Below are 17372 nucleotides of genomic sequence, written 5' to 3'. Positions count from 1 at the left end.
GAGTCCCTTGGACTGCAAGGAGATCCAACCAGTCCATACTGCAGGACATCAGTCCGGGGTGTTCATTGGAAGGACTGAGGCTGAAGCTGAAACTCCAATACTTTGGCCACCTCATGCGAAGAGTTGACTCGCTGGAAAAGACCCTGATGCTGGAAGTGGTTGGGGGCAGAAGGAGAAGGGGATGACAGAGGATGAGATGGGCTGGATGGCATCACCAACTTGATGGGCATGAATCTGAGTAAACTCCGGGAGTTGGTGATGGACAGGGAGGCCTGGCGTGCTGCGATTCATGGGGTCGCAAAGAGTCAGACACGACTGAGTGACTGAACTGAATACTCAACTGTAGAGAAGGCAATGGCAACCCACTCCAGTACTCTTGCCTGGAGAATCCCAGGGACAGAAGAGCCCGTTGGGCTGCCGTCTATGGGGTCGCACGGAGTCGGACACGACTGAAGCGGCTCAGCAGCAGCAACATTCAACTGTTAAAATGGAAAACTAGTAAAACTTACAAAAACAACAACAAAAATCAAATATTGAGGATATGAAACAATAAGAACTTTCACACACTAGTGGTGAAAGTATAAACTGGTATTACTGTTTTGGCAAACAGCTTGGAATTACCTAATAAAACTGAATGTGAAAATGCCCTGTGAACCAGCTTACATATATTAGATATACACATGTGGCCAAAGAAACGTATATGATAATGCATTATCTGATCAAAAAACCTAGAAATAATCTGAATGACTATCAACAGAAAAATGGATAAACTGTAGTCTACTCCAACAGTGGTAGACTACACAAGAGCAAACACAAATAATAGCTGGAAGCATCAACATGGGTAAGTCTACAAAATATGAAATTCTGCAAAAAAAAAAAGCCCTTCACAGAGAAATACAAACAATATGACTGTCTTTAGGATGTCTTAGGCAGAAAAAATTAAGTAATAATAGGTTTAGGACTATCTACAAAGACTGTATAACAGTAAACCAAGGGAATTATTAATAAAAAGTTTAAGATAAAGATCACTCCTGAAAGGAAAAGGGTGGAATGAAATGAGAAAGTCTTGTATTTGTATAATGTCCTATTACTTAAGTTGTGTGGTGGGTAAGTATTCACTCAGTTATTATTCTCTAAATTATACATATACAATTATCCAGAACTAATCATATACAACCTGTCCAGAACTAATAAGAGCTAGCAATTACTGTTGTCCAATGTATCAGAAATAGTTCTAAATGCTTTGCATATATGATTTCATTTAGCCTCATAATCCTAAAAGATGATGCTGTTAAAGTGCTGCACTCAATATGTCAGCAAATTTGGAAAACTGAGCAGTGGCCACAGGACTGGAAAAGATCAGTTTTCATTCTAATTCCAAAGAAAGGCAATGCCAAAGAATGCTCAAACTACTGCACAATTGCACTCATCTCACATGCTGGCAAAGTAATGCTCAAAATTCTCCAAGCCAGGCTTCAGCAATACATGAACTGTGAAGTTCCAGATGTTCAAGCTGGTTTTAGAAAAGGCAGAGGAACCAGAGATCAAATTGCCAACATTTGCTAGATCACTGAAAAAGCAAGAGAGTTCCAGAAAAACATCTATTTCTGCTTTACTGACTATGTCAAAGCCTTTGACTGTGTGGATCACAATAAACTGTGGAAAATTCTGAAAGAGATGGGCATACCAGACCACCTGACCTGCCTCTTGAGAAACCTGTATGCAGGTCAGGAAGCAACAGTTAGAACTAGACATGGAACAACAGACTGGTTCCAAATAGGAAAAGCAGTATGTCAAGGCTGTATATTGTCACCTTGCTTATTTAACTTATATGCAGAGTACATCATGAGAAACGCTGGGCTGGAAGAAGCACAAGATGGAATCAAGATTGCTGGGAGAAATATCAATAACCTCAGATATGCAGATGACACCACCCTTATGGCAGAAAGTGAAGATGAATTAAAAAGCCTCTTGATGAAAGTGAAAGAGGAGAGTGAAGAAGTTGGCTTAAAGCTCAACATTCAGAAAACTAAGATCATGGCATCCGATTCCATCACCTCACGGCAAATAGATGGGGTAACAGTGAAAACAGTGGCTGACTTTATTTTCTTGGGCTCCAAAAATCACTGCAAATGGTGATTGCATCCATGAAATTAAAACACACTTACTCCTTGGAAGGAAAGTTATGACCACTCTAGACAGCATATTAAAAAGCAGAGACATTACTTTGCCAACAAAGGTCCATCTAGTCAAGGCTATGGTTTTTCTAGTAGTCATGTATGGAGGTGAGAGTTGGACTATAAAGAAAGCTGAGCACCGAAGAATTGATGCTTTTGAACTGTGGTGTTGGAGAAGACTCTTGAGAGTCCCTTGGGCTGCAAGGAGATCCAACCAGTCCATCCTAAAGGAGATCAGTCCTGGGTGTTCATTGGAAGGACCGATGTTGAAGTTGAAACTCCAATACTTTGGCGACCTGATGCGAAGAGCTGACTCATCTGAAAACGCCCTGATGCTGGGAAAGATTGAGGGCAGGAGGAGAAGGGAATGACAGAGGATGAGATGGTTGGATGGCATCACCAACTCAATGGACATGAGTCTGGGTAAACTCCAGGAGTTGGTGATGGAAAGGGAGGCCTGGCGAGCTGCGGTTCATGGGGTCACAGAGTCAGACACGACTGAGGGACTGGACTGAACTGAACCCTAGAGATAGTACTATTATTTGTCTCATCATCCAGATGAGGAAGCCAAGGCATAAAAGCTTAACTCCCCCAAGGTCATACTATCAGGAACTGATTCAAGACCCTGGCAGATTAAGTGCAGAATCTACATTATGTTTGTTTACCCACTAAATGGGGGTATGCATTTCATAACAGAAACAGAATAGACTTAAGCACTATGCAGAATCCACTAAAAAATTTATGCACATACACCATATACATATACAAGGGAGTCCCTTGGACAGCAAGGAGAACACACCAGTCAATTCTAAAGAAAATCAGTCCTGAATATTCATTCGAAAGACTGATGCTGAAGCTAAGCTCCAGTATTTTGGTCACATGATGTGAACAGCTGACTCACTGGAAAAATCCCTGATGCTGGGAAAGATTAAAGGCAAAAGGAGAAGAGGGCATTAGAGGATGAGATGGCTGGATGGCATCACTGATGCAGTGGACATGAACTTGTGCAAACTCTGGGAGATGGTGAGGGACAGGCAGGTCTGGCATGCTGCAGTCCATAAAAGAGCCAGACAAGGCTGAGTGACTGTACAACGAACACACAACATCTCTGAGTGAGGCTTTCCATTTTAAAAGCCGAGTTCCCTCCAAATTTAATACAATTATCATCAAAATTCTACTGTGATTTTTCTGAAGGATGAGTAGACAAGGGAACATCTCACAAAAAACTAATCATATGCGTGAGAATAACTAAGATAATATTAAAATAGTGAAGAGGGATTCACACTGCTAAGTATTAAGCATATTAGAAAGCCAGTGTATTACAGGCAAAGAGAGATCAGTGGGGCAGAAAACAGAGCCCAGAAATGGACATAATGATGCATTATCCAGTCAATGTTGTTGGTCCTAACAAATCTGAAAAAAAAGTTAGAAATGTTCTTCAGATTGACTATAAGTTAAAAATAAAAGATAAAATGGTAAAAATACTAAAAGTACACTCAGATGAAAATTTACATAATTTGAGTAAAGAAAAATATCTTACAAAACTTGATATCAAAGACAGAACTAGTAAACTTGCATAGAACAGATCATACAAAAATTAACTGTGGCATATAAATACATATATAAAATGCCATAAAGTGAGGAAAAGTATTTGACATAAAAGATGAGTTGATATCCTTCATAAGTATCTTCTCCAAACCAACAGTAAAAAACTAACCACTGAAAGAAAAACACACAACTCACAAAATAACAAATTTAAATGGAACAACATAAGAAAAATGTCTCCATTTCACTAGTAATCTGAAAACTGAAAATATTAAACAATGAGATATTTACCAGCTTGTGAAAATACTAAATAATCAGTGCTGCCAAAAGTGGGGCGGGGGGGGAGGGGGGGGGAACCCTCCAACTGCTGATCACAATAATTAAAAGGTAAAAATCTTTGGACTTTGGCAATATATATTAAAAAATGGGGCACAGTTTTCAAGTAATTCTACTTCTGCTAAATCATGATAAAAAAAATTTTATTCATTTAAAATTTAAACATCACAGTGATCTAATACTTGAATTTAAATTAGAAAATAACTTAAATAACTAAAAATAAGATAGCTAAATTAAGCTACTGTATACCAACAAAATGGAAAACTGTGCAGTCATTAACAATACTATCACGGGGGGAAAAAAAAATACCATCACAGGAAAAAAACGTTTTCACTAATTTGAAATATTTCCTGAGTACCTATTAGTATAAGACACTGTTCAAGAACCTAGGAATAAAATAGTTTGTTAAGAAAAACAAGGCACTGCCTTCAAAAAACTTATAAGTACAAACAAATGATTATGTAAGATTATTTCAGATAGTGATCTATGCTATGAATAAAATTATCACAAGAGTAAAGTATCTGTTCAATGAACAAATGGTATAATCATGTTAGGATGAAGGAAAATGTAACTAAAAAAGGACAAAGGCTTCAAGTGCACTGGAGATGACACAGAAATATTGCCCTGTCATAGAAGATGAATACCCCCTTTTAATGGCATTATTTATATCATGATATAATATATTATACTGAGTGGAAACATGGCAGAGTGGTTAAAAGCATGGACTCCAGAGCCTGAATGCCTGGATTATTTGATCCTTCTCACCTTACTTTCCACATCTGTAAGTCAGAGATAATTACAGTATCCATCTCATAGAATTGCTTTTGAGGACTGCATGAGCTTAAAAATGTTGTATGCTCATAAAGCAACAATTGAAGAGTTACAATAGGGATACCTATTATTTCTATAAAGTCACAACCTTTTGACTATAATAACTAAATTCCTCTGGTTGAGGCTGAGGTAACAGGGTAGAGTGTGACTGAGAACAGCAGGAAGAATATTTTAGCTGAGACAGGAAAAAAAAGCCTCTAGGAGGGGGTCACCACTACATAGGAAATCAGTCATGCCAAGGTCTAGGGAAGGAACAGCTAAGTTTCTAAGGTGAGAATATAAAATTGAAAAAAAACTTATAATAAAGGGAAAACTGCACATTTTAAGTGTCAAGTAAATATTATCACAGCTTGCTTAAGATGAATATACATTTTATATAAAAGTATATTAAGTATATGTACATACATGTAACTACATATATGTATAAGTAAAAAATGCTTTGATTTATAAAGTCATGTTTTATTATTTTTTTAACCTGTTTTTCATTGGTTTTGGTCTTTGGTATGTTTAATTATTATACTTATGATTATCATTCAAACATGTTGTTCATTAGTAAGGCCAAGGATACTGATTTATCTCCAGATAGTCAGCTTCGCTATTGTCTAACGTGACAATCATCCCTGTCACTGTACTAACAGTGGTTACCCAGGTGAACAGAACAGGCATGACACAATAATCACATCACTGGACACAGGCATCACGGGTTTCCTTACCTTGGGCCATTGCTATCTTTTCTCCGTGTTGAACAGTTGCCTTGCTCAGTTTTGGCTCGCTGATCTGTGAACTCATTTGCATTCCTATCTACAATCTCTCCAGCATCCAGGGCTCTGTGGAGTCGATAGTTGACCATCTTCAGAACAATGAAAACAGCAGCTATCACAGGACAATAAACTGCTACTATAATCATGGAAGAAGGAAGGGCCTTAAAGAGAAAGAAAAGATAGGCATTTTAAAATCTTTTATACTTTATTCATCTAGAGAAATCTGTAGCTAAAATAACAAACACACACATTCTCACACAAAGCAACAATTGTGTTCCTAACACTAAACTATAGGAGTGTAAGACAGCACTATCTGATACAGTAGCCACTTGCTACCTATGGCTTTCAAGTGCTCAAAATGTGGCTAGCCTGAATTGAGATGTGCACTAAGAATAAAATAACAATGGGTTCTGAAAATGTAGTATGGAAAAAAGGGTGCAAAATATCTCAGTCTTTATACTGATTACTTGTTGAAATATATTTAGATTATATTTGGTTAAATAAAATATATATTGCAGCTACTAGAAAATTTTAAATTAACTACGTGGCTCACATTACATGCCCAGTGGACAGCACTGGTATAAATAAAGTTCATGCCAAAAAGCTTATAATCCAAATAGAGTTAATGTATCACATTACATAATATGTGAATAAGACAGGGTTGCACTCCAAATATAAATAATCCTTGTTTATGTGCTCCCAGTAACTTTTTTTTATGATATAAACACACTCATTTCCTTGTGCAGCAATGTAAAGACACTATGTTCACTATCTATGCTGAACCTCACTGTCTCTTAAAAAAATAAAAGTTGTTAATAGTAATTCTCACAGATTAACTATGAGAGAAATTGTAGAATTGAGGGAAAAAAAATTCAGGTCTGCCTTTCAAAACAAATAGTTAACCAGAAGGTCATATTTCTCAATATCTCCTTTAATCAGACATTTTTCCTCAAAGCGTTTAGCCATAAATTTGTAACTTGTAATACAACTACCATTCCCCTGAGGCCTTTCTTTGCTGCCCTATGGTAAGTCACAGTTCAATATCCAGCTATAAGAAAAACACTGAGTAACAGTTTTGCTTCCAAGTTCAAAACACTAAATTCATTCAGATTATTCTTTTAAGTCCACGCTCTCTCCTTGTGTGGTTTGGGATCTTTGTTGCCAACTACTAAGGTAGCTGGTGCTTCTACAACATAAACAATCATTGGTCTATTTGGAGACAAAAACTGAACTTAAATTTTTATTAGCTTTAAAGTTGTCTGCTCTGTCCTTGTATAACAGAACAGGGAGTAAAAATTAAACAGCAAAAGTAAATCTGGCAAATGAAAACAAAAATTAGCAGAATTTCAAAGCAGTATGCCTGGGGATGGGGTGGTGAACCATAGGTACTAATCCTGTCCTAAAATATAAATTCCATCCATCAATAATATCTGAACCAACTTTCCTTAATACTTTTTCAGATGAAGAAAAACTAGACAGCAATAACAAGGGGATCGCCTTCCTTCCAGAGTCTATCCTCAAATCCATCTGTCCTATGGCTATTTCGCTGTGCACAAACGGTCAACTGGGGGAAGAATTAAGAACCATTTTTCATAGAGCTACAGTGGGACAGTCAATTGGCACTGGGATCTAGCTTTTCTACTGGTATACCTGAAGCTTGGGGGTGCTACCTTTACTTAATCATCCTAATGGAAAATTTCTTTTGGCTTATTCACCAAAAAAAAAAAAAAAAGTAAGTACATAAGCTAATTCCTACAAAGTACAGAATTCAGTTCCCTATCTGTACCACCTTTCACTTCCCGCAGACAGAGAATGCTGGGGGAAAAAGGAAGATGAAGGTCTTAGTAACCAAACATTGTCCATAAACTAGAAAATGACTATTAATCAGAGGTAAAGGAAGAGGTTAGATCAGAAAGAAAAGGAATTTTTTTGGGGGGGCCACACTGCCCAGGATCTCAGTTTCCAGACCAGAGATTGAACTCAAGCCATGGCAGTCGAAATGTGCAGTCCTAACCACTGGATCTCCAGGAAAATCCCCAAAGGAATTTTTTATTTTTATTTCATCTTTTTAGTCTAAAGATGCATGTATTTTATTACATAGGCAGAAACTTTTGCACAAATAAGTGAGGTAGTCACTTCTGAACTTTAGGACAATCCCATTCATCAAGGCACCCCATGGTAAGTGGGTATGGAGGGAGAGGTTTATGAAAGTGTTAGAAGGAACTGGGAAGGAGAACCAGGAAGTAGGAAGATCTTAGCTGCTTAGTATTTTCAACATACCTATTTATATTAGCTTCCAGTAGGGTTTATCACACTGCCTGTGGAGTGCCCAAAGGAATGTTTTTAACCTTAGAGGTTTCCCATGGAGGCTGCCCCCAAAGGACTCAGAAAGGCCCTCCTATCACAACCAAGCTCAAGGAATTTCAGCCCTCTTGCCACAGTCCCCTTCAGGGGGTGGAAGTTAAGGATTCCAGGTAAGTATTTCCTTTCAGAGGATGGGGCTTCAGAAGACAAGAAACTATTCCCATTGTCAATATTCAGACATACATGCCCAAAGAAAAAAATCTCAAAATATAATTTTCTATAATTCCAAATACATAGTAAGTCAAATTGATTTCAGCAGGCCATCTGGGAACCTCTCACAAGCTCAGAATATATTTTCCCCAAGGCACTGGCTTACAAATGAACTATTGGAACTTGAGCCTACCCATATTCCTGCACTTCCCTGGAAGCTCAAACGGTAAATAATCTGCCTACAATGCAGAAGGCCTGGGTTCGACTCCTGGGCTGGGAAGATCCCCTGGAAAAGAGAATGGCAACCCACTCCAGTATTCTTGCCTGGAGAATCCCATGGACAGAGAAGCCTGGTGGGCTACAGTCAAACGGTTGCAAAGAGTCGGACACAACTGAGTGACTAACACATACGTACATACCTATTTCTGCAGAAGTTAGAATTTTATCTACATACTATTTTAATATGAATAGAATTATTAAAAATACTAGATCTTTTTGTTTACACTTGCATTTTATATTTATGTCACTCTAAAACATGTACGTGTATTTGCATTTTTATCTACAGTAGAATGTTCTTAGAAAAAGCAACATTCAAAAATACATATTAACAAGCTGGAAAGAGACCAAAGTAATATACACGGTACCTAAAACCCACCATCAATATACATGTGTTAGGAGTAAAGATAGGCAGCTTAAAACATATACGAGAAGACAGAGCACAAATGTGAAAAATAAGGGAGGGAATAAAAGTCCTAAGAAATAAAATTAAGGATGTATACTGAGGGACTAAAATTATCTTCCATATTTTATAGGAATTTTTCTATACGTTAAATTTTCCCAACAAGGAAAGAAAAAGCCTTTAGATGATCTGAATCTGTAAATTTTGGTGAAAGTCAATGTCTTTAGTTAAAATGTTATATAAAATATATTTGAGTGCATGCTAAGTTGCTTCAGGCGTGTCCGAATCTTTTTCACCCTGTGGACTGTAGCTCACCAGGCTCTCCTGCCCATGGGATTCTCCAGGCAAGAATACTGAATTGGGTTGCCATGCCCTCTTCCAGGGGATCTTCCCAACCCAGGGATGGAACCTGCATCTCCTACTGCACTGGCAGGCAGGTTCTTTACCATTCTATTTCTACCCTCCTGTTTCATAAAACAATTTTGTTCAATTCATTTACATATATCTTTAGTTATCTAACTAAAAGCCATCAAAGTTATCTAATATAGGCTGACAGTGCATTATCATCATTTTGGCATATATCATTTAAATTACAACAGTTTTGAATGTGTATGATGTTGTTACTGGAAACTGTGTTTATAACACATACCCATTTGTGTTTTATTAGGACAATTTTTATTACTTTTCCATTCATCTCATAAATGCATATTCCTATCTCCATAACTGAGTATCTTTACATCTTTAATAATTCATTTTGGCATTCAAGATTTGCAGGTGCAACAGCTGGACATGACTTAGTGACTAAACAACAACAATCCCTCATAATAGTTACCATAACTATACTAAACTTTTTAGGACTTAGAAAACCATGTTGTTGAAAACACAAAAAAGCAACTGGGGAAAATAAGTAAGCAAGCAAGCAGCAGGCAATATAAAAAACTTCGTAGCAACTCAGATAATATGGTGATTCTTTCTTTGTTGAGGGACACTTGGGTGGTGGAATCTAACCTTACATAGCCATACCTATATGAACCTAAACTTACATAGGCATACCTCAGAGCTATCATAGGTTTGAATTTAGAGCACTGCAATAAAGCGAGTCATGAGAGAAATCACTATTTATGGCAACTATAGTCTTATGAAATGTATTTCTTAAATAATGAGACTTGAAAGTAGAGATTATTCTTGATCCATGGGCTGTAGAATGGCTATTGTGTTAGTAAATATGAAAAAAACATGAATCTCATTGTACATCTCTAGCTAAGCTCTTAATGGGCCAGGTACATTGTCGATGAGCAGTAATATTTTGAAAGTGATCTTTTTTCTTTACCAAAAAAAACTCAAATGAAATTATAAGAACATAAATTGACTGGCACCAATGTTTTGTTTTTAATTTAAAAAATTTATTTACAATTTTTAAAGGTTATTTTTCATTTACAGTTATTACAATATATTGGCCATATTCCCCATGTTGTACAATATATCCTTGAGCCTATCTTACACCCAACGGATTGTACCTCTCACTCCCCTACCTTTATATTGCCCCCCTACCCCTATTATAGGTAACCAACAGCTTATCTTCTATTATCTGTGAGTCTGCTTCTTTGTTACATTCACTAGTCTGCTGTATTTTTCAGATTCTACATGTAAGTGATATCATATAGTACTTCTCTTTCTCTGTCTGACTTATTTCATTTAGTATAATGCCCTCCAAGTCCATTCATATTGCTGCAAAGGCAAAATTTCATTCTTTTTTATGGCTAGGTAGTATTTCATTGTATATATGTATATATATATATATACACACACACACATATATATATATACCACAGCTTCTTTATCCATTCATCTGTTGGATTCTTAGGTTGCTTCCATATCTTGGCTATTATAAATAATGCTATCAACAACAGGATGCATATTTCCAAATCAGTGTTTTTTTGTTTTTTTTGGGGGGGTAAAGAAATACATCCAGAAGAGGAACTACTGGGTCATACAGCAGTTCTGGTTTTAGTTTTTTTGAGAAACTTCCATACTGTTTTCCACCATGACTGCACCAATTTACACTCCCACCAACAATGTACTAGAGTTCCTTTTCTCCACATTCTAACCAATATTTGTTATGTGTGTTCTTTCTGATGACAATCATCTTGACAGGTGTAAGGTGATATTTCATTGTGGCTTTGATTTGCATTTCCCTGAAGATTAGCAGACAGTGATTGTAGCAATGAAATTAAAAGACGCTTACTCCTTGGAAGAAAAGTTATGACCAATCTAGACAGCATATTAAAAAGCAAAGATATTACTTTGCCAACAAAGGTCCGTCTAGTCAAGGCTATGGTTTTTCCAGTGGTCATGTATGGATGTGAGAGTTGAACTATAAAGAAAGCTAAGTGCCGAAGAATTGATGTTTTTGAACTGTGGTGTTGGAGAAGACTCTTGAGAGTCCCTTGGACTGCAAGGAGATCCAACCAGTCCATCCTAAAGGAGATCAGTCCTGGGTGTTCATTGGAAGGACTGATGCTGAAGCTGAAACTCCAGTACTTCGGCCACCTGATGCGAAGAGCTGACTCATCTGAAAAGACCCTGATGCTGGGAAAGATTGAGGGCAGAAGAAGGGGACGACAGAGGATGAGATGGTTGGACAGCACCACCAACTCAATGGACATGGGTTTGGGTGGACTCTGGGAGTTGGTGATGGACAGGGAGGCCTGGCATGCTGTGGTTCATGGGGTTGCAGAGTCAAGACACGACTGAGCAACTGAACTGAACTGAAGATAAGCAGTGCTGAGCAACTTTTCATGTGCCTGTTGGCCATCTGCATTTCCTCTCTGGAAAAATGTCTATTCAGTTCTTCTGCCCATTTTTTAATTAGGCTGGGTTTTTGGGGCTTATTTTGCCACTAGTTGTATGAGCTGATTATATATGTTGGATATTAATCCCTTACTGGTCATATCACTTGCAAATATTTTCTCCCATTCAGTAGGCTGTCTTTTTGTTGTGATGGTGGTTTTCTTTGCTGTGCAAACAATTTTAATTAGGTCCCATTTGTTTATTTTTGGTTGTATTTCCTTTACTTTAGGAAGACAGATCCAAAAAAATACTGCTACAATTTATGTCAAAGAGTGTCTGCCAATACTTTCCTCTAGGAGTTTTATAGTATCCAGTCTTACACTTAGGTCTTTAATCCATTTTGAATTTTAGCAGTCCAATTTTCTGAGTACCACTTGGAAGAGACTGCTTCTCTCCCTCATATAGTGTTGCCTCGTTTGTCGTAGATTAATCGACCATAAATACAAGGACTTATTTCTGGGCTCTCTATCTTGTTCTATTGATCTGTGTGTCTGTTTTTGGAAAGGTACCAATGTTTCGCTTTACATATATTTTTCTGAGTAAACCTAACCATCGTGGAAAAAGAATGGGGTATCCTATACTAAGAACTGTCTTGATTCATATCTCCTTTTGTAAATTAGTTAACTTGACATTCTGTTGTATGAATCATTTTTTTAATAGTTTTAATCAGTCTAAGTAAATCCCTGAGTAAACTGATAAAAAAATTAATCATATGGTAAATATGAGGATCAGAAGCTATCTCATAAAGTCCAACTTAAACTGCTTAGCCTATTTTTTATTGTCTCTGATATATTCTATTGAAATAATTTTTCAGAATTTATAGTAAATGAAAATAAGAAATCTGTCACATGACTTTGCAATTCTGAAGAATAGAAACTAGGTTATTATCTTTTTACTATACCTAAAAAAAACAACAGTTCAGGGTATATTCAGTGAGATTATCTTAGAGGCAAATATATGAAAAATAATGGAATTCTTTGTGCACTTAATAGCCATATTCCTACAAAAGTAGGGTACAACATAAGCACAAATAACAATAGCTCAGATTTAAGGCTTAAAAAACAAAAGACTTAATTCAGTAACAAAAGCATTAAGCCATAGGGAAATTACAAGGATCAATAAAAATAAATATTTTTAAATAAAATATGAATACACAAAAAACAGGTTATCAAGCATTATTATTTGATTGTATATTCTTTCATGTTTCACTAAAACAGAATGAATAAGCTGCAAGTTGAGATCCTAACACAAGAATTAAAGTCAGTTAAGATTTACGAATTAAAAGTATGTTAGCAAATTTCCCTAGTGGCCCAATGGTTAAGAATCATCTTGCAATGCAGGGCCACAGGTGTGACCCCTGGTCTGGGAAGATTCCACTTGTCATGGGGCAACTAAGCCCATGAGTCACAACTACAGAGCCCATGCACTGCAACTACTGAAGCCCCACACACAGAGTAGTCCCCGCTCTGCAAGTAGAGAAAGCCCACCCATATAGCAAGGAAGACCCAACTCAGTCAAAAATAAATTAAAAAAAAAAAAGTATACTAGCTCTCTTAAGAGTATTAACAGAATGCATCCATCATTCTTGCCCTGAACTCACTCAACTGGCTTGAAACAGAATGATGGTATTGCATGCTACATAATCCATTTCCACTTTAAAAGTAAATGCTCAAATAAGCAATGTATCACACACAAGAGTTTACATGAGATAAATATGAAAGCTGCCCAACAGAAAAAAAGAATGAAAGGAAGTAGTTTATCTTACTGCTGCCACTTCCTCAGTTTCCATAATGGTAAATGACACACTCAACTCAAGGAATAAGAGTTTTATTCATTCATTCAACATATATTTATTGAATAACGATTTAAGCCCCAGCTACACTGCAATAAATAAGATCCCTTCTCTCTCCTGAAGCATCTTAGGAGAATGACTATGCTTTTGCCAAGTGCTACGTGCTCTAAATGGCAAAGTATCTGTCTCACAACAATCCTCTGAAGAAAGTACTATCACTATCTACATCTTACAAATAGGACAACTTAAAGGCTCATGAAGTCATTGTCTGTAGCTGGTAAATTGGCAAAAACAGGATTCACATCTAATCTAACTTAAGTGGTTGAGAACCTGAGTTTTTAACCACCACAAGTAGACAGTCTCCTCTCAAGGCAGTGTTAACTTTCTTTTTCATTGCTGCCATCCTAAGGAGTTGTTTTAGACATTTCCCCCCTAACTGTTCCCTGTGAAATAATAAAAAATACATATATTGGTTTCTGTCCCTGGTTCCTGGCACTGAGCTCCTAAACACTTGCAATTTCCTAAATGATAAAAGCACAAAGAGCATCTTTCATTCTAATATCTGGTGTTTCCGCTCCTTTCTGACATGTAAATCCCTTGGAATTTCCTGGGTGATAGGAGGCCTTTTTTCTAATGAGGTGACTCTGGGTGGGCTCCTGAACGGGGGCTGGTCACCTGAAAGACCAAGCCAAGATTAGAAGCTTGGGATTTTCAGCCTCCTCCTTCAAGCTCCGTACAGTTTGAAAAGGGCTGGAAATGGAGTTAATAACTGATTAGGCCTGTGTGAGGCAATCTCCATAAAATCCCAATATAATGAAGTTCCAAGAGTTTCCAAGTTGGTGAATACAGAGAGGTGATGGAGGGCCGCATACCCAGAGAGGGTACGAAAGCTGGGAACTCTTTCCCACATATATTCCCTGCTCTATGAATCCGTTCCACCTGCATATTCTCTATCTTTATTACAGCCTTTTACAACAAACTGGTAGTAAGTAAACTGTTTTCCTGAGTTCTGTGAGCATCTCTAGCACCTCAATCAAACCTCAGGATGGGGTCACAGGAACCACTGATCTATAGTCAATTGGTCAGAAGAACAAGAAACAGCCTGCACTTTGGACTGGCATTTTAATTGTGGGTAAGAGGGGCAGTTTTGTGGGATGAAAAACTTAACCTGCGGGATCTGATGCTATCTCTACGTAAACACATCAGAATTAAATTAAACTGTCAGAGTGTCTCAGAGAATTCCTTGGTGGGGAAAAACCCCCCCACATCTGGTGTCAGAAGTGCTGTAAGTGTAGAGGAGAAGCATACAGAAGTGTAGGACTCCATCATAAAATTTCACCACCACAGGAACGCTGTGTATCTATATACTACATGCACATCTGTACTTGGCGCATAAAAATATTTCACCACTACCCCCCATCCCAAGAAGTAATTTTTGCCTGCCTGAGGACAACAACATACATATTGAGAATGAATACTCTGAGGACTTCCTTGGTGGTGATGCCATTGGCTAAGACCGCACTCCCAGTGCAGGGGGCTGGGGTTCAATCCTTGGTCAGGGAACTAGATCCCACATGGCACAACTAAGAGCCCACAGGCAGAAACTAAGATCCAGCAGAGACGAACTTTAAAAAGGAGAGAGAATGAACGCTCCAGAGCAAAATTTCTCAGCCTCAGCACTGCTGACACTTGGGGCCAGATAATCTTATGTTGTTAGGGGCTGTCCTATTCAAGATAGCATGCTTAGCACCAACCCTGGCCTCTATCCACTAGAAACTGCAATGCTTAACTTAAAGTTTCCAAAAAAGTTCCACCCCTTCAAACAACTGCTTCTCTGGCTGCTATTTACATATTCGTGAGGACAACAATTTCAGATTTTGTTCATAAAAAACTGGAATGGGCAGGATTTAAACAGACAGCAAATGCTGCACCTCTGTAGCTGGAGTGAAGAAGCACATGTAACAGCAGCAGTAATGGCAAAAACAAATAGTATTTTAAATAAACACAGCAGGGAAAAGGGCCCGCATAAGACCAATAAGTGGAAGGATATTAAATTTTAATAAAATCCATTTATAACACAGGCACACCTTGTAGATATTGCAGGTTTAGTTCCAGACCACTACAATAAAGTGAACAGCACAGTGAAGTAAGTCACACGAATTTTTTGGTTTCCTGTATATATACACATTATACTGTAGTCTATTAAGTGTGAAATAGTATGTCTAAAAAAATGCACATACCTTAATTTAAAAATACTTTATTGCTAAAAAAATGCTAACCATAATCTAAGACTTCAGTAAGTCATCATCTTCTTACAAAAGTAACATCAAATATCACTGATCATAATAGAAAATTTAGTAATAACGAAAATTTTGAAATAATGTGAGAATGACCAAACCATGATACAAGGACACAAGAAAACAACACTGTTGGAAAAACGGTGCCAACAGACTTGCTGAACGGGTTGCCACAAACCTTCAACATGTGAAAAAATACAGTATCTATGAAGCATAATAAAGGGAAGCCACAACAAAATGAAGTATTCCTGTACATGCTACAGAACCTGGTTAACTTAGCCCTCCCAACAAAATGATGAGTGAGACAAATTATCTCACTGAGAACCATAACTAAATTGCATGAGATTTATAACCGGCTTCCACTGTATTCACATAATATGCTAGTTGAGAAGGGGAGCCAAGATTAAAGATATAATTAGATGGTGATTTCAAGGGCAGCTCTGAGAGTTCTAGACTCAGAATAAATACTGAAAAAGATCCGGGGACACTTAGTTCACCCCAGTCAATCACAAGAAGGCTTTCAGACACGGGTTAATCAGAAAAGCATCTTGCATGACTGTGGAAGAGCACGGTGGAAAGTGACCATGATGGTCATCTTGAGGCCAAAGGGAAGAAACAACAGAGGCAATCTATATAACCCTGAACCCGTGGTTTAACTTCTTTGTTTCCTGTGTTTCCTCACTAGAAAAATAGGGATAGTAACAGTATCTTCATTTCACAGAGCTACAGTAAGTATTAAGCGAGAAAACTTGAAAGGAGATAGTGCATGGGCATATAGTAGCACAACTGTTTCCTGTTGTTAATAACATTTGAACAATGTAGTGACAAAGGTCCACATAGTCAAAGCTATGGTGCTTCCAGTAGTTGTGTATGGATGTGAGAGTTGGACCATAAAAAAGACTGAGCACTGAAGAATTGATGCTTTCAAACTGCGGTGTTGGAGAAGACTCTTGAGAGTCCCTTGGATGGTAAGGAGATCAAACCAGTCAGTCCTAAAGGACATCAACCTTGAACATTCACTGGAAGGACTGATGCTGAAGCTGAAGTTCTAATACTTTGGCCACCTAATGCAGAGAGCTGACTCAATGGAAAAGACCCTGATGCTGGGAAAGGTTGAGGGCAGGAGGAGAAGGGGACGACAGAGGATGAGATGGTTGGATGGCATCACCAACTCAATGGTCATGAGTTTGAGCAAACTCAGGGAGATAGTGAAGGCCAGGGAGGGCCTAGCATGCTGCAGTCCATGGGGTAGTAAAGAGTCGGACACAACTGAGCAACTGAACAACAACAATGTAGTGACAAAACAAAGATAAGCAAACAAAAAGACCTCTTAGTGAAAAAGGTTCAGAGGAACCAAATATGAACTGCAAAACAAAAAAAGATGAGGTAGTTAAAACTTGTGAGACCTCAGAATACACAGAGGTAAATATTGTCTGATACTGAACCACCAGAAGTGGAGAAATATTGCCATAACACAGTAAAGAAAAAAGAATCTATATTTCAAACAAAACTTAGCATGCTCAATGGTAAAACACTAGAATTCTCATTAAAGATGGGAATAAGGCATGGCTGTCCATATTTTCAGCATTA

The 17372-nt window shown here is 37.7% G+C and overlaps 1 protein-coding gene across 6 annotated transcripts in view; it reads right to left on the bottom strand.

The window, feature by feature from the left end:
* Positions 1–17372, bottom strand: part of PCNX1 (pecanex 1) — a 172086-nt gene that overhangs the window by 134279 nt on the left and 20435 nt on the right. For all 6 annotated transcript variants that reach the window (XM_070469566.1, XM_020902962.2, XM_020902965.2 and 3 more), the window contains exon 2: positions 5603–5811. In XM_070469566.1, the coding sequence (XP_070325667.1) occupies positions 5603–5811 (209 nt within the window). The remainder of the gene's footprint in view (positions 1–5602; positions 5812–17372) is intronic.

The sequence above is a fragment of the Odocoileus virginianus genome, chromosome 6 (assembly GCF_023699985.2).
Source record: "Odocoileus virginianus isolate 20LAN1187 ecotype Illinois chromosome 6, Ovbor_1.2, whole genome shotgun sequence".
NCBI classification, from domain to species: domain Eukaryota; kingdom Metazoa; phylum Chordata; class Mammalia; order Artiodactyla; family Cervidae; genus Odocoileus; species Odocoileus virginianus.
The sequence above is the reverse complement of the archived record's forward strand: the minus strand, read 5'-3'. Positions and strand labels throughout refer to the sequence as shown.